The sequence below is a fragment of the Barbus barbus genome, assembly GCF_936440315.1.
Source record: "Barbus barbus genome assembly, chromosome: 31".
Taxonomy (NCBI): domain Eukaryota; kingdom Metazoa; phylum Chordata; class Actinopteri; order Cypriniformes; family Cyprinidae; genus Barbus; species Barbus barbus.
The window spans coordinates 28,184,808-28,209,330 of NC_136759.1; the positions used below are offsets into that span (position 1 = coordinate 28,184,808).

Consider the following 24,523-nt stretch of genomic DNA (forward strand, 5'->3'; position numbering starts at 1 on the left):
CGGTTCGTCTGGAGGTCTGATTCATTCTAGTGAATCGGTTCGTCTGTAGTCTGGAGGTCTGATTCATTCTAGTGAATCGGTTTGTATGTAGTCCGGGGATCTGATTCATTCTAGTGAATCGGTTTGTATGTAGTCCGGGGATCTGATTCATTCTAGTGAATCGGTTCGTCTGTAGTCTGGAGGTCTGATTCATTCTAGTGAATCACTTTGTTAGGACGGTTCTTTTAAATTAACGGATTACAAATATATTACGTTATATATTCCCTAGTTCTTCATTTAACAATGTAAGCAGTACTCTGGTTTTAAGTAATTTATTATGTAAATGTATTTGTTCAGATTTGATGTTATCATTCATTCCAAAACTCTCAAACCTTGTTTTTGTAGTAATTTTTAAAATTAATAGTAAGCTATTTTATGTACCCTGTAGTGTAATTTATTCCTTTTATTTATTTATTTTTCTCACAAAATTGTCAGCGTTTTTTCCGGACATATTTGACCTTTTGGTTTCCTCCGCATCACGTGACTCCGGCAGAGCTGTCACATGACCTGTGCGCTGTAAACATGGCAGACCGGGAGTACGAGGGTCTGCTGGATGAAGATGAAGATGAAGATGATGGAGGTGTGTCGCACCTGAGCCCGCTGTGTGACCCGACTCACCTGCTGCACCGGATCGTGGTTCTGATCTTCATGTGTTTTCTGGGCTTCGGTAAGAGTCACGCGACCAGCAGATCATTCACAAACATCCACATCGCGCTATATTCACACGATAATATTCAAATAGCGTTATATTCACATCAAAAAGAGGCCCATGTTTAGTGAGTTTAGGCTCAGTGTTGTCGGATGTCAGTGACAGTGCTCTGTTTGTTTTATTTCAGGCAGCTACTTCTGTTATGACAACCCTGCAGCTCTTCAGACTCAGCTCATACAGGTGTGTGTTCAGACTCATCTCTCTCTCTCTGTGTGTGTGTGTGTGTATGCGTCGGAATCTGAAGCTCTGCTCTCGCACTGAAGGTCTGAGATACTGAAAGGTTGCAGGTTCAAACCTAGCTAGGGATCACAAAAGGATGGTGTGTTTGTAGACTAACCCACGCCTGCTTCCCTCAACAAAACCCAGCTGGATTTTCCTTTAGATTATTGCAGAAAAACACTAGAACTCTGACATGTTTTGTTCATGATGATAATTGTTACAAATTAACAACTTTTATGAATTGCAAAGCATAAAAATCTGAAGGAAGGCAGTAAAGGAGCGACACCATGGTCACTCACAACCCGTTTCTAACACTCTGCTGTGTTCCTGTTCAAGACCACATGACATCAGAGTCATTTTATTTCCCTAATTCATGTTCCTGGTCTTACTGTGAGTCCTGAATGCTGTTTCATGCTACATTCACATGTCATGTTAGGACTGATGCATCGGCTGAACGAGCTGAAAGTTCATTATATATGACCCTGGAGCACAAAACCAGGCATAAGGGTACATTTTTGGAAATTGAGATTTCTGCATCATCTGAATAAATAAGCTTTCCATTGATGTATGGTTTGTTAGGATAGGACAATATTTGAAAATCTGGAATCTGAGGGTGCAAAAAAATCTAAATATTGAGAAAATCTCCTTTAAAGTTGTTCAAATGAAGTTCTTAGCAATGCATATTACTAATCAATGTATTGTTGTCTATTGCTACAAATATACCTGTGCTACTGATGACTGCTTCTGTGCTGCAGGGTCAGGTATGGAGTGTGTTTAATGTAACTGAAGCTGATCTGATGTTTGATGAGGTCTCTGTGTGTGTCTCAGGACATGAGTCTGAACACGGCCTCGTTCATGCAGCTGTATGCGTGGTACTCATGGCCTAATGTTGTGCTGTGCTTCCTGGGCGGCTTTCTGTTGGACAGGGTGTTTGGCATCAGGTGGGTCCACTTCAACACACACTTAAATCACATTTGAGCAAAGAAATGAGGAGCAGGTGCATATATACAGTAAGTGACTGATGGATCCAGTGAATAGTGTTCATGTCTGGACTGTAACAGTATAGTGCCTTGACTCTTTTACAGCACGTGTTTGCTTTAGTAAAGTGTGTTCTCTGAGCTTCTGTTGCTCTTTCTAGGCTGGGGACGATCATCTTCTCATCGTTTGTGTTAATAGGGCAGGTAGGTTACACACAGCAGTGTCATAATCAGTGCTATGACCACAGTTTCCACCACAGGATAATACTTTTTTTAAAAAGGTAATTTTTTTTGTTGCAATTCTTACTTTTTTTTATATAAATGAGATAAAAGCTAGCAATTATGAGGAAAAAAGTTATAATTGTGTGATATAAACTTCAAATTCAGATAGAATTGCATTATGTAAACTCACAACTGCAAGAAAAAGTCAGAATTGTGATATAAAAAAATGCTGTTTCCTTATTATTATTATTATTATTATTACTTTAATCTGTGGGCAGAAAAAAATGGAATAGCAAGATGTAAATTCAGAATTCTGTGGGGGAAAAAATTCAGAATTGCGAGACAATAAAAAATTACAATCACCTTAATTATTGTTTTATTGCATGGTAAAAAAAAAAAAAAAAACTGAATTTCAAGATGTAAACTCAGAATTCCATTAAAAAAGAGTCAGAATTGTGACGCAATTATTGTATTCACAGTGTGCAATTGCAAGATATAAACTGGAAAAAAAATAAAAAAAAAAAAAAATATATATATATATATATATATATATATATATATATATATATATAATATAAACAAGATATAGCTAATACAAGGAAAAAAGTCAAGATTGTGTGATATACAGAAAAAAATCAGAATTGCAATATATATAAATTCAAAATTGTACATAAAAAAAAAGGTCAGAATTGTGAGGTAAAAAACTGCAGTTACCTTGGCAGAAAAAAACTGAATTGTGAGACAGAAACTCAGAATTCTAAGAAGGAATGTATGATTACCTGTATTATTATTTTTTTTGCATGTTGGGGAAAAAATTGAATTGCAAGATGTAAACTCATTCCTTTTTAAAAGCTTTCTTATGTTTTATTCTGTGTTGGAAACAAGCTTCTCAGTTGATACTAATCATCATTATGACTGTATGATCATGACTTCTGACCGTACGCTTGTTTTGCAGATCATATTTGCTGCTGGAGCTCTGGCCAATCACTTCTGGCTGATGAATCTGGGTCGTTTTGTGTTTGGGTGAGCAGCGTCTGCTGATTACAGTGCATTTAATATTTGTCTGGCTGTGTGTGAATGTGTGTCATCTGTTCAGTATCGGCGGAGAGTCGCTGGCTGTGGCTCAGAACACGTATGCGGTGAACTGGTTCAAAGGGAAAGAGCTCAATCTGGTGTTCGGCCTGCAGCTCAGCATGGCTAGACTGGTAAGAGACCGAGAGAGTGTGTGTGTGTGTGTGTGTGTGTGTGTGTGTGTGTGAGAGAGAGAGAGAGAGAGAGAGAGTGTGTGTGTGTGACAGAGAGAGAGTGTGTGTGTGTGTGTGTGTGTGTGTGTGTGTGAGTGTGTGTGTGAGAGAGAGAGAGTGTGTGTGTGTATGTGTGAGTTTCCGTGTGTGTGTGTGTGTGTGTGTTTTAATCGAGGACATGATAGTCACATGAGAGCTGTAAAGGCTGCGTTCATTACCTGTTCAGACCACTTTTGGAAAAGTTGTGTTTTATGGAGATAATCTGAATTTCATATATTGGTGTGTAATGTGAATTCAATCAGATTCACTGTAGAATCTCTCCGATCCAAATGAGTTGATGTGAAGATTCATTCCTGTGTCCAAAAATGACCATTGATGTGCAGTGCTGGGTGAACAGAGAACATTTACTGTCCATAACACTGCATTTCATGTCATATAATATACTACAGTTCAAAGGTTTGGGGTTGGTTAGAGGGTTTAAATGTTTTTGAAAGAAGTCTCTTCTGCTCATCAAAGCTGCGTTTATTTGATCAAAATAAAGTAAAAACAGTGTAATATTATTATAATGTAAAATCACAGTTTTATATCTGTTAAAATATAATGTATTTCTGTGATGTGCAGCTGTATTTTCAGCATCATTACTCCAGTCTTCAGCATCACATGATCTTCAGAAATCATAATAATATACTGATTTACTGCTCAACAAACATTTCTGATTATTATCAATGCTGAAAACATGAAACAGTTTAAAGCAGATTCTTTGATGAATAGAAAGTTCAAAAGAGCAGAATTTATTTGAAATATAAATGTCTTCGATCAATTTAATGCATCCTCACTGAATAAACGTATTAATTTCTTAAAAAAAAGCAATCTTACTGAGCCCAAACTTTTGAACAGTAGTGTATATTTGTGGCAAATGGCAGTAATTAGTGCACATGTTGATTTGCTGTGAATTCTGTGAATAAGATAAACCTTTATTCGTCCCACAATGGGGATATTTCAGTACTACAGCAGTGAAAAAGAAGTGCAAGTATAAAGCCAAAGCTCATAAACATCTAAATAAGTACAAGGGAAAACACTAAATGTGACGCTCTCTGTGTCCAGGGCAGCACGGTCAACATGAACGTCATCGGTTGGGTTTACGGCCGCATCGAGGCGATGCTGGGCTCAGCGGGACACACCACGCTCGGAATAACACTCATGATCGGTGAGAGCCCTTTAAGACTCCTTACGAACCCTCGCAAATATCACAGGATTTTCTCACGGTGATGTCTAACCCTGCAAATCAGCCAGATCTAAGTAAAATAGAAATATCTCGAACGCTGTATACATTACACATGCATTTCTCTAGTTACTTGCGAGCTAGAAGTTGTTTGTGAGTTCAGTGTCTATAAATCGATGAGTGATCTTTATTTAGTGATCGTGAGGAACTGGAGAAATGCTTAGTCTCTGCATACGGTATCATTTCTGCCGTGCAGTCGGTCGTCTCAGTATGTTGTTGTGAAATGAGATGTTATCCTGCTCTGATGTGCTCGTGTTTCACTTCTGCTTTCGTTTGCCTTGTTCTGTCTTTCTGAGTCTTTAGTGAACTAAATCACTGAATGTGTCTTTTCCTCTCTGGTGTATCAGCTCATATTTCAGCTTTAATGTCAGATAAGCGGGTTTTTAACCCTGGTGAAGGCCTTGCGTGCTGAAACACATTACTGTATTATCAGTGTTGGGGACAGTTACTTTTAAAAGTAATGCATTACAATATTGCGTTGCTCCCTAAAAAAGTAACTAATTGTGTTACTTTTTATAGAAAGTAATGTGTTACGTTACTGTTGAGTTATTTTTAAATCTGGGCAGGGCTTGCTTGTTTGTTTTTAATATAAAAAGTTCTTCTTTTACAAACGTAAAAGCCCTTTCACACCAAAAGTGAAGTGAATCCGGCTCAGACTGAGTAAGATCATGTTCACACACAACGCTCTGCACTTACTCCTGATTTCTCTCAACACCAGAGCTGTCACTCAATACATCACAAACACAGGAACCGGAGTCATTTATGTGAAAAAGTAACTCAGATATTTCCTTCTAAATGAACAAGTAATACTTTACTAGATACTTAAAAATAGTAATCTAATTACGTAACTTGTATTACTTGCATTACCCCCAGCACTGTGTATATTCCTGAATATAAGTTGCAAGGTTTTGTATCATCTGAAAAGTGCTGTGACAGAGCTATTTATCATACAATCAGTGTCAAACATGCCAACGCACATCTGTATGTCATGTGTGATGTGTTTGGTCTGAGTTAACGCTGTCTGGTGTTTCTCAGCGGCGTCCACGTGTCTGTTCTCCCTCATATGTGCTCTGATTCTGGGCTTTCTGGACAGAAGAGCAGAGAAGATCCTCCGCAAGGAGCAGGGCAAAACCGGTGAGATGATCCAGAGCAGACGTTCATGAGTCTGGCTGCCCTCTGTCCCGTCAAACACTGTTTTACAGAAGTGTGTGTGTGTGTGTGTGTCATGTAGGAGAAGTCATCAAGCTGACGGACGTCAAGCACTTTCCCTTCTCTCTCTGGCTCATCTTCATCATCTGTGTGGCCTATTACGTGGCCATCTTCCCATTCATTGGACTGGGCCAGTGAGTTTCTGTCCTGTTCATAGCGAAAATCAACTGTACAGAATTTAAAATGGAGATCATATGAAAATACACTTAATGTGAAGGAGTGAGAGTGTGAGATGATGATTATGATGGATGAGCTTAAATCATGTTTGCGTTTCTCCACACACAGAGTTTTCTTCATCGAGAAGTTCGCCTTCACTACTGTCCAGGCCAGAGCCATCAACAGGTACACACACACACACACACACACACACACACAGATAGATATACACGCGCACACACTTTCCCCCCAAAAAACTCACTCTGTATGATTTATAAGAGTTTTGAAAAGTGGGGACATGGGTCAATGTCCTGAAAAGTCACCTTCTCCTTGTCATACCTGTGTCATTATACACATTTATGTCCTCATTTGCAGTGTTGGGAAGTAACTAATGGAATTAAGTAATTTAATTACAAAATAAAAGTAACTGTTATCTACAGAGCTCTTTTAGGGACATTGTGGAGGGAAAAATTTGGGGTGGGAGGAAAAAATATTTTTCAAATGTTTTGTGTTCTCTCACAAAACCAGTTGAGTTCAGACTGTTTATTTGACAGCTTGCAGTGGTTCATACAGCTCTGTATGTTCACAATGGAGCGGTCTACAGAGTTTTATTCTGAACTTGGACTCAAGTATAAAGAAATACAGTCAGTGCTTAGTTCAAGGCACGGTTTTGTGGCTCTGATGTCTGGAGAAAATTAGGACTCTTATATTCTTCTACATCTAACAACAAAACACCTGCATTGCTTACAAGACATTGTTGTCGCTACAGCTGCTCAAGCACAGAGAAAATGACCGACTGAGGGTGGAAATATGCTAATATGGGACAGTACATCGGAGGTTGTGGGAGGAGCCTGAGCAATATGACATCATATGGGCTTGATAACTAGTTAGGGTTGGGGGGATTAAAAAAAAGGATTTGCAGGGTGGTTGTGTCTATGCACTACTAAGACACATTTATATGCAAATGAAGATATTTTGCATCCAATGTCTCCTTTAAAATTAAAACATTACAATCTTCATTCAAGTGATGAAGGATTTGGAAAGTCTGACAGTAATCAGTGTTGAGTTCTACTGTAAGGTTAACCCTGTCTGCTTTACATGTTTCAAAATGATTAACAGTTGAAAACATTGAAATTTCAAAAAGTAATCAAATGTAATCAGGTACATTACTTTAATACAGTAATTGAAAAGTTACACTACTTATTACATTTTAAGTAGGGTAACTTGTAATCTGTAACCTATTACATTTTCAAAGTAACCTTCCCAACGTTGCACATTTGTCACAAAAACATGCACACACACATCACACACTCTCTTACACACACACACACTTGTTAAAATGATTGTGTTTCTCTGGTTTTGACGAAAACAGACCTGTACACAGCACAAGCGCTGATTAAGCCTGGATGCTGGTGAAGCTGCAAGTGCAAAACTCTACATGCACTGAACGATTTTTGCTTGAATGTTTCATAACCTAATTGATCAAACAACACGACTTTAACACAACCTGACAGGTTCCATTATAAGCATACGATTCTGCATGTAAACACTCAATAGCACTACTGTTCAATTTAATAAATAAAAACAATAACAATAATAATGTCAAGGACATATAAAGACATTAATGTTACAAAAGATTTCTATTTCAAATAAATGCTGTTCTTCTGAACGTTCCATTCATCTGTGAATCCTGAAAAATAAAATGCATCACACTTTCCACAAAAATATTGAGCAACACAACTGTGTTCAACATTGATAATAATCAGAAATGTTTGTTGAGCAGTAAATCAGTATATTATTATGATTTCTGAAGATCATGTGACACTGAAGACTGCAGTAATGATGCTGAAAATACAGCTGCAGATCACAGAAATAAATTACAGTTTAACACATATTCGCATAGAAAACTGTGATTTTGCATTATAATAATATTTTACTGTATTTGTGATCAAATAAATGCAGGCTTGGTGCGCCAGTGAGTGTTAATGCAGATGTGTGGTGGTTACTCTGTGTTTGTTGTAGTATTGTGTACATCATCTCGGCTCCGGCGTCTCCTCTGCTGGGGTTTGTGGTTGACAGGACGGGCAGGAACATCTTGTGGGTTATGCTGGCCGTCATCACCACGCTCCTCTCTCACATGATGCTGGCCTTCACCTTCTGGAACCCCTGGATCGCCATGGTAACCGCCAAACTCTCAGCCAATCAGCTATGAGAGCCAGTGTTACAGTAAATAAAGGGCAGAGTGACTGTATGCACAATATAAGATATCACTTTGAGAGCTGTGTGTTTTCTAATGGCCTTTCATGTCACTAAGGGAGTGTTGTGTGTGTGTGTGTGTGTGTGTGTGTGTCAGTGTCTGTTAGGTTTGTCGTATTCTCTGCTGGCCTGTGCTCTCTGGCCCATGGTGGCGTTTGTGGTGCCAGAGTATCAGCTGGGAACCGCGTATGGATTGTAAGTCTGATCTGACAGCGTCTCCTGATGCTGCTGCGCATGTGTTGGTCCGGTAATAACGCCTTGATGTGTTGTACAGTATGCAGTCCATACAGAACCTGGGTCTGGCGCTCATGTCCATGGCTGCGGGAAGCATCTTAGACCTCAAAGGATACCTGTTCCTCGAGGTCTTCTTCATCGCCTGCCTGTGCTGTGAGTAAACACATATACACTAGCAGTCAAACGTTTTTGAACAGTAAGATTTTTAAAGTTTAAAGAAGCATTTATTTGTAAAAAAATACAGCAAAAACAGTAACATTTTGAAATGTTACTATTTAAAATAACTTTTCTATTTGAATATATTTTAAAATGTAATTTATTTCTGTGACGCAGTGCTGTATTTCCAGCATCATTACTCCAGTCTTCAGTGTCACATGATCTTCAGAAATCATTATAATATACTGATTTGCTGCTCAAAAAAGAAAAAAAAGCATTTATTAGAATTTTTTTCAGGTTTCTTTGATGAATGGAAAGTTAAGAAGAACAGCATTTATCTGAAATAGAAATCTTTTGTAACATTATAAATGTCTTTATCATCACTTTTGATCAATTTAAAGCCTCCTTGATAAATAAAAGTATTAATTCTCCCCAGTAGTTATTTTAAATAGTACAAATATTTCACAGTATTACTGTGTTTGCTGTATTTTTGATCAAATAAATGCAGGCTTGGTGAGCAGAAGAAAATTATTTAAAAAAAAAACATTAAAAATCGTGCTGTTCAAAAACTTTTGACTAGTAGTGTATCTGCACAAACTGTGTTTTTTGAACTCAGAAAGACAAATCTCCTACTGAGCTGCATTCAAATCTGAATCAACTTCCTGTGAGGTGTGGACACTTCACGATCCACACTCTTGAGGCGTGACTGATTGTTGTTGTGTGTGTGTTTCAGTGGCTCTGCTGGCAGTGGTTGTGCTGTATCTGTATGATTATTACAAAGGTAAGATCATTGTTCACTCCAGATAATCTCAGCCTGTAATGAGCCATTCCTCACGTTTCCTTCACTTCTGTTGTCAGAGGGAGAGCTGAACCTGTCGGCCTCAGCACGAGCCAGCCGAATCAAGTCTGAGTGAGTCAATATAACACACACATCTCATACAGCGCCTCTAAAACACTAAAATATCACTAGCAAAATCAAGCATTTATGGGGCATGTCGATAGTTAAAGGGGTCATGAACTGAGAAACTACATTTCTTTGATCTTTTGACATAAGAGGTAATTGTGATAAAAAACATCCTGTAAGTTTCAGAACTCAAAACTTTCTCGTTAGTCTATAAACGGCTTCTATTGAAGGCAGTCTGCCAAAACGACAGCTTGTGGAATGTTCTACTCTATGATGTAATAGTGTGGATAAACACCGCCTTTGCAGAAGATCAATGCCGCCTTCTACATCACTGCCTGTTAAGCTCCGCCCACCGATTCTACATAACTCTGTTTAGCCCCGCCCACCGATTCTACATCGCCGTCTGTTTAGCCCCACCCACTGATTCTACAGTGCTGCACGTTTAGACCCGCCCACCGATTCTACATCACTGCCTGTTTAGCCCCGCCCACCGATTAACACATGTATTGTAAATAACAAGAGAATTTTGCCTTCCTTCTGATCCCAAATTTAGGAAAGGATGGATGAACTTTATTTTTAATGAAGATCCAGATCACATTTGTAAGACTTACAAACAAGGCTCAATTCGACGCTGGATTTTCAGAAAGATTGAAACTAAAAGACCATGCTGTGTGACTATATTGGATCCCACAGTAATGTCACAGCACAAGTGTAACTGAAAATAGCCTAGCTATTACTTCTAAATTATGATGTTCTTTGGTGTAAAAAAAAACATTATAAGTGGACCTCAGAGAACAATACAAAATAAAAAGCAGATGCAGTTCATGACCCCTTAAATGTGATTCTCTACACCTGTGTGGGCTTGATTTCATACAGCCAGTAAGAAGCTCTCAAGAAGGCCGAATCTCACATAGGAACACATCCAGACATCCATGTTTTTTTTAAGATTAGGCCATATTCATCTGCACAGTGTACTTATCTTGTCCTTTGGTAAAACCTGCAGACTATTTAAAGGGGTCATGAAATGAAGAATCAAGATGCTCTTGATACTAACACACATGAGAGGTTATAAACATACTGCAAGTTTCAGAGCTCAAACTAAATCTCCAGTTTAAATATGAATTATTATTTTCTACCCTACTGAAACGCCTGGATTTGAAATCAGTAAAAAAGATCATCTTTCATACTCATTTTTGCTATTTGTGAAAGCACTCCATTTCAAGAGGCGTTTCCTCCTGCAGAAACGGAAGCAAATGCCAACTGCTGTGATTGGCTGAACTTCATCACACTGTGCAGTTTGCGCAGCTGTAATTCATAGGCGGGGATTATGCTAATTGTGAATGAGCGTGCACGAGCGCAGTATTTACCAGTGACTGGAATGCATTAACATACACGTTTAACTAGCAAATCAGACGTTTACGAAGCGTTTGTGAAGCCGGAGGAGAGTTTTCGGGAAGGTCTGTTTTACGCACAAATGACTCAGAATTGACTCTTATATTTACACAAGTTTCATGAATGCAGCCGGTGTCTCTGTCTCTGTTGTGAGCGGTGTTCACGCGTCTGATGTGCTGTGTTTCAGGTGAAGGCTCTTCACTGCAGCGTGTCTGGTCTCCTTCACCTCGGGCCTTTCTGCACTAACCACTTTCTCTGACACGTCACTGAGCGCTTCAGACTACCCACAATCCTTCACTGAGCACCACTGGAGCGATACACACACAGCATCAGCACATGACAGATGGTCTCAAATCAGCTCAACATTATTTTCATTACAGTTAAACACATTAACCCCTGCATTCTTGTTACGCTAATATATAACAAATTATTTACTAATTATATTTTATAATTTACTATTTTAATTATCGCAATGTAGTATTTGTTTTACTAATATGTAATTGCCATTTAATACCTGCAGTGTAATTTATTCTGATTTTAATAATGAAACTGTGGCTAGATAAGATGATTTTAATCACTGTATTATTGCAGAAGTGAGTTAAATGTGTTTAATCATCTTGAAAATAATGTCCTAAAATAGGTTTTGTTTTCTGAAAGCGATTGTTCACCCAAACTCTCTCCCTCAACCTTATGTCGTCCGAAACCGGTATGAGTTCCTTTCTTCTGCTGAACAAAAAGAAGATATTTTGAAGAATGTTGGTAGCCAACATTACATTCTAAATTATATACACTGCCACTCAAAATATTGGGATCAGTAAGATTTTTAATGTTTTCAAGGATGTATCTATTTGATAAAAAAAAAAAACTTTTTTGTTAAATATTATTGCAAATTAAAATAACAGTTTTCTATTTTAATATACTTTGAAATATAATGTATTTCTGTGATCTGCAGCTGTATTTTCAGCATCATTACTCCAGTCTTCAGTGTCACATGATCCTTCAGAAATCATTCTAATATACTGATTTATTATGAGTGTTGGAAACCGTCATTGCTGCTTCATATTTTATTGTTATTTTTGGGGGGGAACCTGTGTTTTTTTTTTTGTTGTTTTTTTTAGGATTCTCTGATTAATAAAAAGTTAAAAAGAACAGCATTTAATTTAAAAAATAAATTTTGTGTTGAAATATACAATTCTATTCAAAAATTTGGGGTCAGTACATTTTTTTTCTTTTTTTTTTTTAAAGAAATGAATACTTTTATTCAGGAGGGGTGTGTTAAATGAATAAAAAGTCATAGTAAAGACTTATATTGTTAGAAAAGATTTCTATTTTGAACAAATACTGCTCTTTTTAACTTTGTATTTACCAAAACAATCTTAAGAAAAAAAGCATCACAGGTTCCAAAAAACAATATGAAGCAGCACAACAGTTTCAACACTCATAATAAATCAGCATATTATTATGATTTCTGAAGATCATGTGACACTGAAGACTGGAGTAATGATGCTGGAAATACAGCACTGCATCACAGAAATAAATTACACTTTAAAGTATATTAGAAATTGCAATAAGATTTCACAAATTACAGATTTTTTCTGTATTTTTGATCGAATAAATACAGCCTTGATGAGCAGAAGAGACTCCCTTAAAAACATTACAAATCTTACTGATCCCAAACGTTTGAGTGGCAGTGGATCTAGTTGCAGGGTTGCAAATACATGGAACAAAACGGCAAACAAGAACACAAAGAGCGCATAGAACAATAGCATTACATAAAACAATGACTGACAAAAAAACTAAGAACAACTTTTCTTTTTTGAGTGTACTATACCTCGAATGCATTCTTCTGTTGTCTCAGGGAAACACCATACAAATCAATGAGCTTATTGAGCCTAGAAGCCCCTTGCAGTATTTTAGATGAGCAGAAATATTCAGGGTCCAACCATTGAGCAGTTCTCTGAACCCGAGTCAAACCCACATTAGTACATAACAGAGAACGCCTCTCAGACAAGACAGTTGCAGCCGCAGATCTTGATGAGAGCAGTGCTGATGTGAACAGCTAGCTCTTGAGTATTTCTGTACTGTCTTGTCAGAGGACACATTTCACTCAATAGATTCAGATGATTTTAGCTCGACTCATAAGTGCCTCGTGCCTTAACTTTGATTGTTTTACCTATTGTTTTTGTTGTTATTGTTGTTTTAATAATTCTACTTTGTTTTGCACAGTAACATGGGTTTTACTTTAATGATTTTATTCCCAAAAAATTTACTCTATTTACAACATATTCTCCACAATGGAAAAATTGGTGTAGCAACAATTTTCACTTAGAAATTGCTAGTAAATTTGATTAAAAACGATTATTAAGTAAATTGAAGTAACACATTGAATAAACATGAATTTTGAAGTAGAAAGACTGGAGTAGTATTTTCTTGTAATTATACTGGATTTTCAGTGTAATCCAGGAGAGCTTCAGAAATGAATTTGTTTACAGGACACTTCTCAAAAGACTATAAATATTGGGAATGGCATTATTTGTTGACTTTATAGGGTTTTTCTTTCTTTATTTATTTTTGTTTTTAATATATGCTTCTCGGCACTTAAATTAGAATGGGGCTGTTCGATCAAGATTGATTTTATATGCACGTATGTATCATCAGGAGCTTTTATATGTGTATTTTTACCTGTCTTTGTTTCCATTGTGTGACTTTTCATGATTTTTTGCACAGTTATATTTAGAAGATGTTACATTTTCCTTATATGAATGGTAGAAAATCCACTAATATTTTTGTTTCTAATCAGATTTTGTGTGAAATATGCTTTTGGCAGATTTCATGACATTCATATTTGTATTTGCCTGTATATTCTGTACTATACAATCTCTATATACTCTTTCTTTGTTCAGTTTGTATTGAAATGCGGCTGTATATTTTGATACACATGTACAAAGATGTTCAGTTTTCCTGTTTGTGAGCGTCTGATCTGATGAAGCTCCAGCAGGTGTTTAAATCTCTGACATGAGGCCACTCTCAGCTCTCTGACTCTGTTTGTTAATGTTGGGTTATCGGAGTTCGGTCTGGTTAGATGTTTATACTGTGGGGTTCTGGAGCTCAATGTGATAATAAAGCATCAGATGCATGGCTGTGTGTGAGCTGCACTTGTGTTGTGTCTCAGGGATGTCCAGCGTGTGTGTGTCCCTCAGCCGTCTGTGGACGACCGTGATCATCTGAAGCCTCTGTCTCCGTTTGGACTGAGGAACCGCTATCTGTCCAGGCTGGGTGTGCAGGTATCACTGGAGCATCACAGAGCGTCTGCTGGAGGTCGCTGTGGTCTCACGCAGGTTTGTTGTTGTTGTGTTGGCAGATGCCGGATCACTGCTGCCCACATCTGTCTTCACTGGCCTACAGGAGTGTCCTCAAATGAGCTGTGCCTCAGTCTGTCCAGTCACGCTGCCAGAGAGAAATGCATTTAATAAACATTTATTTTTGCATGCATTTGGATGTTTTTGTTTGATTGCAATCCAGCTAAAGTCAATGAGCCTGTAGAGATGTGCACTTATCTGAGAACGTCCTGATCTCACTCATGGGCTCCTGACACAGATGCACAGACTTCATGTGTTATAAAGGTGCATCTCAAAAAATTTGAATATTGTGAAAACCTGTTTTTTTTTTTTTTTTAACTGTCATATATATTTTAGATTCACTACATGTAAAGTAAGACATTTCAAAAGTTTTTGTTTGAACAGAAATTAATGAACATAAAAATACATAACCTGACATCCGTACCAATCCATACCATAGTTAATTAATGTGGTGTTCACCCAACGGTTATGCACTTAATTATCCAGTGTCATTAATTGAGGAAAACAAGCGTTTGATTGATAGTCTCTTAATTGCTGCAGCTGAGAATGAGACAAACCCCGGACAACTAGCCCCGCTGCAGCGTCTGCTCGTGATTGATGCTGATGATGGAGTGTGATGCTGCGCGGACGCGATGGTCTGATTGGCTGGACGCGCCGCGCCGCTCTTGACGCGCTGTCCTGCAGCAGCGGCGCGGGGCAGACGCTCGCTCGCTCGCGGAGGTGATGCTGAAGACGCTCTCGGCTCCTCTCAGGTAAACCCGCTCTTCTTCATCTCCATCCTCATCCTCAGCTCAGTGTCCGATGCGATGCGCGCTTCTGATCGGCGCTGATGCGGTGATTGTTCGCGGTTCGTTTGCATCGCGTCGCGTGTCGAAGCGTGATTTGACCGCTTTCTTCTGTATGGATGTGTTGATCTCGCTGGGAGGCGAAGCAGAACTTTCTGGGCGGTGTTTCTGCAGCTGAGCTCCGGTTCCTGCCCGAAGCACCGCCGCTCCAGAAGCGCGCTAACTCTTCAATTATCAAGCGTTTTTATTGTCATTATCATTTAAACAAGCTGCATAGAACATGATCCTTCAGAAATCATTCTAATATTTGCTGCTTAAGAAACATGTAGAAAATGCTCAATAGAAAAATTTTCAAAAACTTTTGGTTGGTAGTGTATTATAAAATAATGCTTTAAAATAACAGGGTTTCACTTTTAGCCTAAATAATATATATATTATATACATATATATTTACAATTTAGCCCCTTAAGAGTTTAAATATTGTTAATATTCACAATAGAACATAGATAACATAACAAATGTTTAAACTGATAAATTTTACAATTTTATGCACAAAATGAGCTCTTTCAAATTTGATGTCTGCTACAGGTTAGTTGGGACCAGGGGATGTTTATCATGGTGTAGCATCTCCTCTTCTGTTCAAAACAGTTTGAAGACGTCAGGGCATCGAGGTAATGAATTTCGGGAGTTTTGGTGTTGAAATTTGGTCCATTTTTGCCTGATATAGGTTTCCAGCTGCTGAAGAGTTTGTGGACGTTTTTGATGTATTTTTCGTTTGAAAGATGTGGACTGCAGGCAGGCCAATTCAGCACCCGGACTCTTCTACTACGAAGCCATGCTGTTGTAATAGCTGCAGTATGTGGTTTTGGATTGTCCTGCTGAAATGCACATCGTCTGGAAGGGAGCATATGTTGCTCAAAAACCTTAATATACCTTTCAGCATTCATAGTGCCTTCCAAAACATGCAAGCAGCCCATACCATATGCACTTATGCACCCCCATATCATCAGAGATACTGGCTTTTGAACTGAACGCTGATGATAGGCTGGAAGGTCTCCCTCCTCTTTAGCCCGGAGGACACGGCGTCCGTGATTTCCAACAAGAATGTCAAATTTGGACTTGTCTGATCATAGAACACTTTTCCACTTTGAAATAGTCCATTTTAAATGAGCCTTGGCCCACAGGACACAACGGCAATTCTGGACCATGTTCACATATGGTTTCCTTTTTGCATGATAGAGCTTTAGTTGGCATCTGCAGACGGCACGGCGGATTGTGTTTACCGACTGTGGTTTCTGGAAGTATTCCTGGGCCCATTTAGTAATGTCAATGATAGAATCATGCTGAAGAGTGATGCAGTGTTGTCTGAGGGCCCGAAGACTACGGGCATCCAACAAAAGTCTTTGGCCTTGTCCCTTACGCACAGAGATTTCTCCAGTTTCTCTGAATCTTTTGATGATTTTATGCACTGTTGATGATGAGATTTGCAAAGCCTTTGCAATTTGACGTTGAGGAACATTGCTTTTAAAGTATTCCACAATCTTTTAACGCACTCTTTGCCAGATTGGAGAGCATCTGCCCATATTTACTTCTGAGAGACTCTGCCTCTCTAAAGCCCGATTCGGACGGTAATTGTTTCTCAGGGGGACGTACCCATACTCTGAATTTGTGCTCTGCATTGAACCCATTCAAGTGTTCACACAGTAGTGAACATACACCCGGAGCAGTGGGCAGCTAATGCTGCGGCACCCGGGGAGCAGTTGGGGGTTCGGTGCCTTGCTCAAGGGTCTCACCTCAGTCGTGGTATTGAGGGTCCCTGCCGGACCCAAGACTCGAACCCACAACCTTCAGGTTACAAGTCCAACTCTCTATCCATTAGGCCACGACTGCCCATTAACGAACAATACTTTTAAAAAAGTGCTGATGACATCCTTTTTAGAGCCAATCATGTTACAGACCTGATTTCAATTAACTTAATTAGTTGCTAGATGTTCTACCAGCTGAATCTTTTCTAAATGTATTGCTTTTTCAGCTCTTTGTTGCCTCCGTACCAACTTTATTGAGACCTGTAGCAGGCATCAAATTTGAAATGAGTTCATTTATTGGATAAAAGTGTAAAATTTCTGTTTAAACATTTATGTTCTATTGTGAATTAAATATTGGCTCATGTGATTTGAAAGTTTTTTTAGTTTTCATTTTATTCCAATTTAAAAAACGTCCCAACATTTCCGGAATTCGGGTTGTAAGATCGAGATAAGCTTCAAGTCAAATGCATGATTTAATATGACTGAATCAAGCCGACTATCATCTTTGTTTTTCTAAATTGCTCAGAGTGAATGATTATGTACCTTACATCTTATATCTGATCTAACAGTAAACTATCCCTCCAAAGCATCAGAACTGACGGTATCAGAGAGTTTCTCTCTCGAGCCCCAGAAGAGCCTCTGCCCTTCATGAGCTGCTTAATCATAGATATTGAATGAACTTGCTATCTGCCTGCATAATGTGCATCTCTAAGGTTAACAAAGCCATTTCTGCCCTTCATCGCTGTCTGGTCTATCTGTAGATGTTTAGGGGTTGTTTAGCTTTCGTCTCAGAGATGTTTACAGTCACACATCAGACAGATGCTTTTCTGTCTGCATCACAGAAATGTTGTGTGCATGTTCTGAATAGCAGTCAATGCATTTGCCATTCTGTGTGCATGACAGTGGAGTTTACTAAGTCAAGAATCACTTTTACTTCAGTGCATGTTGTACTGCAGACATGAATGATTCCCCAGATCACGTGTAGATGAGCAGAGTATGCATGTTAGTTATAGATAGTTTATGTCTAGTATGTACAGTATATTTTAAATTGCATATTACAATAGCACAGGAAAAATTATTTTAACTTTAAAAATTCAGCTTTACTTGTTGAGTTTTTCAGAGCCAGCAGTTCTCAGGTTTTCTTCAGATCGAGCTGTATCAGTTTTTCTCTCTGCTGTAGATGTTTGTGAATGTAGACTTGAAGAATTTCTCCTGCAAGTGTTGTTGGAGTAAATTGATTTCCAATTTTCCAATTAATGAAGGTGCCTGCAGATAAAGCTCTTTTGCCTCATTCACTGTTTCTCCTGTATCGGGTCACTGATAATAACATGCTTTCACAAATAAAAGCAGCTGTTCTCTGATAAGGCTGTGTAGAGCCAATAAAAAAAATAAAAAATAAAAATCCTTCTTAATGATGGATTTATTTCAGCTTCTGGCTGTTTGGACTCTCATTCTGACGGCACCCATTCACTGCAAAGGATCTATTGCTGAGACAGTGATTCAATGACACATTTCTCCAGATCTGATGAAGAAACAAACTCAAATGTAAATTTTTGGGTGAACTGTTCCTTTAATAGTTGGTTTCTGTGGGTGTTGTGCAGGGATCTTCTCGCAGTGCAGGTTTGTGTTATCGTCTTCTAAAGTAGTGTTTATTGTTCAATCGATATCTTGAGGTTGATGTTCCGTCTGAAAGCTCCTCCGAGACAGACAGTTGAAAATATCACCTCATTGTGCTCCAGGTTATTACCTGACCACTAGTTCAGCACTGCATTACACCACAAACCCTATGAAACTATATGAGCTCAATCCATGAGGTGTGTTTTTCATCTGATGCTGACACAGAGATGTTGTGTTCATTGCTGTTGTGTCAGATACTGTAATATCCTCACCTCTGTCTGACACCGTCAGCCTTTTCATTTAGTCCATGAGCACTGGAACATACTGAAGTGCTCATGGGAGGAATGAAATGATTGGATAAAAAGAAATTTAACACTTTATTTTCAGGACTAATTCTCACTGTTAACTAGTTGCATATTAGCATGCATATTACTAGCATATTGGCTTTTATTAGTACTTATGAAGCACATATTAATGCCTTATTCTGCATGAGCATATTCTAGATCCCTTAATCCACCCCACACCTAAACTTAACAACTACCTTACTGACTATTAATAAGCATCAAATTTCAAGTAGGGCTCTCTGCAGCCCACAAGATCCAGGGGGCGTGGTTGGATCCACATCTAGTGGGTGGAGATTGGTAGGTTTAGGTATGTGTAAGGTGGGAAGAGCCCCCTGGATCTTGTGGGCTGCATCGAGATGCTCCTCCCAAATTTGGAGTTTATTGAGGCAAAAGTCAAAGATATTAGTAAGAATTGGACCTTAAATTAAAGTCTGTTGAATGCTTTTGTTTTTCAGGCAGAAGGACGTGTCTCATCATCTCTGTTTTCAAGGAGCCTCCAGAAACCAAAGCTGGAAGGGTGAAGAGAATCATATGTTTATACTTGCATACACATGATTTTATATTACAAAATCCCAACATGTAACTGCAAAATGTAAAGGAAAAGATCAACCAAGAAGATGTTTTAGTTCCTGCATTCGCAAACATGGCAGATTATCTCATCGAACTGAAGTCATTTCACATTGTGTTCCTGAACTCATTTGGCAGTCAGCACTCTTTGGTTTTCCCTCTAGATCTGAGACTTTTCCTAAATGATCAGCCGTACCGTGTTCAGTTCTGGTGTCTCCTGCCGTCTGTTGTCATAGAAACGGCCATCAGCAGAGAGACGGAGGCTGTCCTTGACATCGAGAGCAAAAACCGCTGCTGGAGAACAAGACTGTGAGTGAGAGAACTTGAAACATGCTTGTGTCGTAATGATGCAACTAATGATGAGAAATGCACAGTCTTATTAATATTGTGAGGTGTTACATGTTGTCAGTGGGGGATGTTTGCAAAGGCAAGTGTCACTATTACTATGTACAGTATATTAGAGTTAATGCACCATCTGTGCCATTAATGTGAGTAAGAGTTTACTGACCAGTGTGAATGTGAAGCTTTTTAAAATTTTAGTTTTGAACTATTATTCTAAATTATAGCAGCTTTAAACATTTGTTTCTTTATGTACTTTTCAGCTATTATATTTTAAATGCAACTATTTCTCAGTTTTGTGGCTTGTTGTCATTCATCCAAACCTTTTAACTTCTCCTCTATAATAACTGTACAAAACATTTTTAAATTAGGTAAAGTCTGTTTAGAAATTTTTACAAATGACTAAATCTTGTTTTTAGGTGTACAATTTACAGTTTTTATAACATAGTTGTCACCATTAGTGCTGCCTATAGCGGTTATAACTGAGTTTTCCAGACATGTTTCTATTTGATAATGACATAGATTAGATTCATAAATACTATTCTTTTTAGTTTCCTAAATGCAAAGTTGACAGCTACTTAAATTGTTGTATTAGTGTAAGTCAAATACTTTTTTTCACCAAAAGGTGAGATGTCATTATCATTTCACACTATACCAAACATCTACTTGAATTATCATTATTTCTAAATGTTTTAACACATAAAACAGTTTGAAGAAGCTTCATTTGTTAAAATTTCAGGTTGATGAAAGTCTCTAACTGAAAAATCGTTGAATTAGGTTTGTGAGCGGTTTGAAATGTCATTCATATGTACCTTACATGTTATATCAACATATCTAGCACCATCGTAAAAAGCGCTATACAAATTAACTTGAATTGAAAACTTGAATTGAAGCTTTAAAAACATGGCCTTGTGTTCCTCATGTTGCAGAATCCACAGAGCCTGGCCTGGATTCTGCTTTCTCACATCAGGACGAGATGGATCCGCTCGAGCGCCACGCCACTGAGGTAGGAGCGTCTCTGTTGCACTAACACTCGTCTGCTGGTCTCATGCCCAGCTGTGTAATTACTGCTTAATTAGGTGACGTTTGCTGATTGATCAATGAAGAGGTGATTGTCTTGTTGTGTTTGCCTCTTGAGAGTGCAGTGAAGTGTTCACAGACGACAACGGCCTACCGCAAATCTCTGAGCAAATGCTGGTTTTCAAGGTTTACAAGATGAATTTCATTGGCTCACGAGCCCTTGAGAGCCGAGTTCTGCTCTTTCAGTGTTATTCTTGCATTATTTTAGCACAATAAATTATTGAAACGGTCATTTTTGGTCTGTTATTGGCCATGCACATATTATTATCTACTATCTCCTTCCCTAGCTGCCTGAAATATGCTGTGACACCATATCTTAAAACAAAACCTTGCTTCTTTCCCTCTTTCTAATTTTTGTCCTATTTCAAATCTTCCTTTTATTTAAAGAATCCTATTGCACCAATTCAGTTAAAATCGTATTTGACTGTTAATTATCTTCATGAAATATTTCAGTCTGGTAAAGCTTTACTGTACTGAATCTGCTCTTTTAAGAGTCTCAAGTGAGATCTTTACTGGAACCGACTCTGGGAATCCATGGCTTTAGTCTTATTAGATCTGAGTGCTGCATTTGATTCGCTCAACCACGAGGTCTCGTTGATCCGTTTGGAGGTATCAGTGGGTCTTTGTGGCACAGTTTGATTCTTTTATTTTTTGACTAACAGGCGATTCGGTGTTCATATTGGTCTTCAATCCTCTAGTATTAACTGTGGAGTCCCACAGGGCTCAATCCTGAGGCAGGTGTAGTTTTCCCTGTATGTGTTCCCGCTAGTGTCCATGTTTAATAACTATATCTTTTCACTTATACGCTGATGATACTCAGATCTATCTTCCTGTCTAAAACTCTGGAACAGTCTAACTCTCCATATCAGATTAGCTCCCTCAGTTTCCATTTTCAAAATGATGAATGAATAGTTTGAGCTGTTATATTTTTGTTGATTTTGTTATTACACTTCTCTATGTGCTCTAGTCTTACTAGTTTAAATTTTGCATTAGCATGTTCATCTGGTTTATTTGTGAAGAACTGGTCAGTGATTCTCAGTTATGCAAATTACATGCTATATTACATCACTGCATTCTTACATTCTTGATTCTGATTGCTTGATGTCAAAAGGTTGTTAGATTAATATTCTCTAACTGCACAGCTAAGGAGTATTTCCATGTGTTTTCAGTTCCACATTGGTTTTAGACTAGTAACAGTGGCTTGGGTTGTTTCTATTTAAGATGCTCAATTGGTGATGCAAGAAAAAGGTTTTGCACACAAGAGCTTTATAAGGATGAAAAATTTAAACTTTTCTTGAGATAAACACATTTATATTTGTTAAGCATGGTGTGAGTGGAATAATTGTGTCTGGACAGCTGAATTAATGAAGTGAAAATGATTCTGCTCGGTGCCGGGCCACATCACCACCTCTGCCCTGCCGCACTTTAATTTTCAATAATTCAGCAGGTTGTCTTGAGTCACCTTACTCATTTCAGGGGAATTATGCAGGATATTACTGCAAAAAGAGCTGATATGTATTGATTTTTTTTATTTTTATGATGCCTACCAAAGTCTTGGCATGCTTTTGCAGTGCAGTGTTTTTAAATATAGATAACTCACGTTTGAGAGCAGAGGTGTGACACTAACAACAGCAGGTATGTTATACTGCACATACTGAATGTGCCTTTGGTCTGACACTCATTTCAGGTTTGGGGTCTCTAACTATGAATGTGGACAAATGAAAAGACTCATAAAAACATAAAAGCAGATAAACTCCCATATGGAAATGTAACATATGACTTATATTGCCCTATATCAAGAGTGATATTCACATATATTTTACTTATGTATATGTCATGTTTTTGTAAAAAAAACATTTAAATACATGTCTATCTTTTATAATTACTATATTATATATAATATCAACACGTGACAGGTTTTAGGATGGACATACGTCTACATGACATATATATATACATGACACTAGATATACAGTGGGGAAAATAATTATTTGATCCCCTGCTGATTTTGCAAGTTTGCCCACTTACAAAAAGAAGGGTTTATCATTTTTTATGGTAAGTTTATTTTAACTGATATAGACAGAATATATAAAAAATAAAATAAAATAAAAAATCCAGAAAAAAGCAGCATTATCTGCACATGTGGAACACAGATTAGTCCTGTCACTTTAAGAAGATAGACCTAATTTCAGCTCGTTGTGAAAATCTGTATCTTCCAATCCAACCTCTCCACTACCATGGGCAAGACCAAAGAGCTGTCCAAGGACATCAGGGACAAGATGTGGGCAAACTTCAGCAGGGGATCAAATAATTATTTTCCCCACTGTATATGTTAATGTATGACATTTTCCAGTTTCTAATAGATTTCATATATGTTTTTACTTCATATGACATATTTCATACATGGAAATCTCATTCATGTACATACAGGTGCTGGTCATAAAATTAGAATATAATGAAAAAGTTGATTTATTTCAGTAATACCATTCAAAAAGTGAAACTTGTATATTAGATTCATTCATTACACACAGACTGACATATTTCAAATGTTTATTTCCTTTAATTTTGATGATTATAACTGACAACTAATGAAAGTCCCAAATTCAGTATCTCAGAAAATTAGAATATCAATTAGGACCAATACAAAAAATTTTTTTTTAGAAATGTTGGTCAACTGAAAAGTATGAACATGAAAATATGAGCATGTACAGCACTCAATATATAGTTGGGGCTCCTTTGGCCTGGATTACTGCAGCAATGTGGCGTGGCATGGAGTCGATCAGTCTGTGGCACTGCTCAGGTGTTATGAGAGCCCATGTTGCTCTGATAGTGGCCTTCAGCTCTTCTGAATTGTTGGGTCTGGCGTATTGCATCTTCCTCTTCACAATACCCTATAGGTTTTCTATGGGGTTAAGGTCAGGCGAGTTTGCTGGCCAATCAAGAACAGGGATGGTCCTTAAACCAGGAACTGGTAGCTTTTGGCAGTGTGTGCGGGTGCCAAGTCCTGTTGGAAAATGAAATCTGCATCTCCATAAAGTTGGTCAACAGCAGGAAGCAAGAAGTGCTCTAAAACTTCCTGGTAGACGGCTGCGTTGACCTTGGACCTCAGAAAACACAATGGACCAACACCAGCAGATGACATGGCACCCCAAACCATCAATGACTGTGGAAACTTTACACTGGACCTCAAGCAAGAGTGGATTGTGTGCCTCTCCTCTCCTCTCTTCCTCCAGACTCTGGGACCTTGATTTCCAAAGGAAATGCAAAATTTACTTTCATCAGAGAACATAACTTTGGACCACTCAGCAGCAGTCCAGTCAAGACGCTTCTGACGCTTTCTCTTGTTCAAGAGTGGCTTGACACAAGGAATGCGACAGCTGAAACCTATGTCTTGCATACGTCTGTGCGTGGTGGTTCTTGACTCCAGCTGCAGTCCACTCTTTGTGAATCTCCCCCACATTTTTGAATGGGTTTTGTTTCACAATCCTCTCCAGGGTGCGGTTATCCCTATTGCTTGTACACTTTTTTCTACCACATCTTGTCCTTCCCTTCGCCTCTCTATTAATATGCTTGGACACAGAGCTCTGTGAACAACCAGCCTCTTTAGCAATGACCTTTGTGTCTTGCC

At 38.2% G+C, this 24,523-nt stretch overlaps 2 protein-coding genes across 4 annotated transcripts in view; both read left to right on the plus strand.

The window, feature by feature from the left end:
- Window positions 1-527: 527 nt before the first annotated feature.
- On the plus strand, window positions 528-14,631 carry LOC306851519 (lysosomal dipeptide transporter MFSD1). Of its 3 annotated transcripts, XM_079387811.1 has the most exons (17): window positions 528-706; window positions 876-928; window positions 1,796-1,908; window positions 2,106-2,148; window positions 3,122-3,189; window positions 3,263-3,371; window positions 4,515-4,617; window positions 5,728-5,826; window positions 5,924-6,035; window positions 6,187-6,243; window positions 8,080-8,236; window positions 8,411-8,508; window positions 8,588-8,700; window positions 9,437-9,484; window positions 9,562-9,613; window positions 14,172-14,283; window positions 14,361-14,631. In XM_079387811.1, exons 1-17 carry the CDS (start codon window positions 562-564, stop codon window positions 14,418-14,420), a joined length of 1,542 nt encoding a protein of 513 aa, XP_079243937.1. In that variant the 5' UTR covers window positions 528-561; the 3' UTR covers window positions 14,421-14,631. The 3 variants fall into 3 exon arrangements, with proteins under 3 accessions (XP_079243937.1, XP_079243936.1, XP_079243938.1); XM_079387810.1 differs by having other exon boundaries at window positions 14,172-14,490; XM_079387812.1 differs by lacking the exons at window positions 14,172-14,283; window positions 14,361-14,631 and adding an exon at window positions 11,187-14,134.
- A 397-nt stretch (window positions 14,632-15,028) lies between these two features.
- LOC306850988 (schwannomin-interacting protein 1-like) overlaps window positions 15,029-24,523 on the plus strand; it is a 250,253-nt gene continuing 240,758 nt past the window's right edge. The window contains exons 1-4 of the mRNA XM_079386982.1: window positions 15,029-15,110; window positions 19,365-19,426; window positions 19,641-19,785; window positions 20,745-20,821. Coding sequence (XP_079243108.1) covers window positions 20,792-20,821 — 30 coding nt within the window. The 5' untranslated portion in view covers window positions 15,029-15,110; window positions 19,365-19,426; window positions 19,641-19,785; window positions 20,745-20,791. The remainder of the gene's footprint in view (window positions 15,111-19,364; window positions 19,427-19,640; window positions 19,786-20,744; window positions 20,822-24,523) is intronic.

Coding starts and splice junctions, on each gene's coding strand:
- LOC306851519 (XM_079387810.1), top strand. CDS start 562: ATGGCAGACCGGGAGTACGAGGGTCTGCTGGATGAAGATGAAGATGAA. Junction 3,372..4,514: donor AGCTCAGCATGGCTAGACTG/GTAAGAGACCGA, acceptor CTCTGTGTCCAG/GGCAGCACGGTCAACATGAA. Junction 5,827..5,923: donor CAAGGAGCAGGGCAAAACCG/GTGAGATGATCC, acceptor TGTGTCATGTAG/GAGAAGTCATCAAGCTGACG.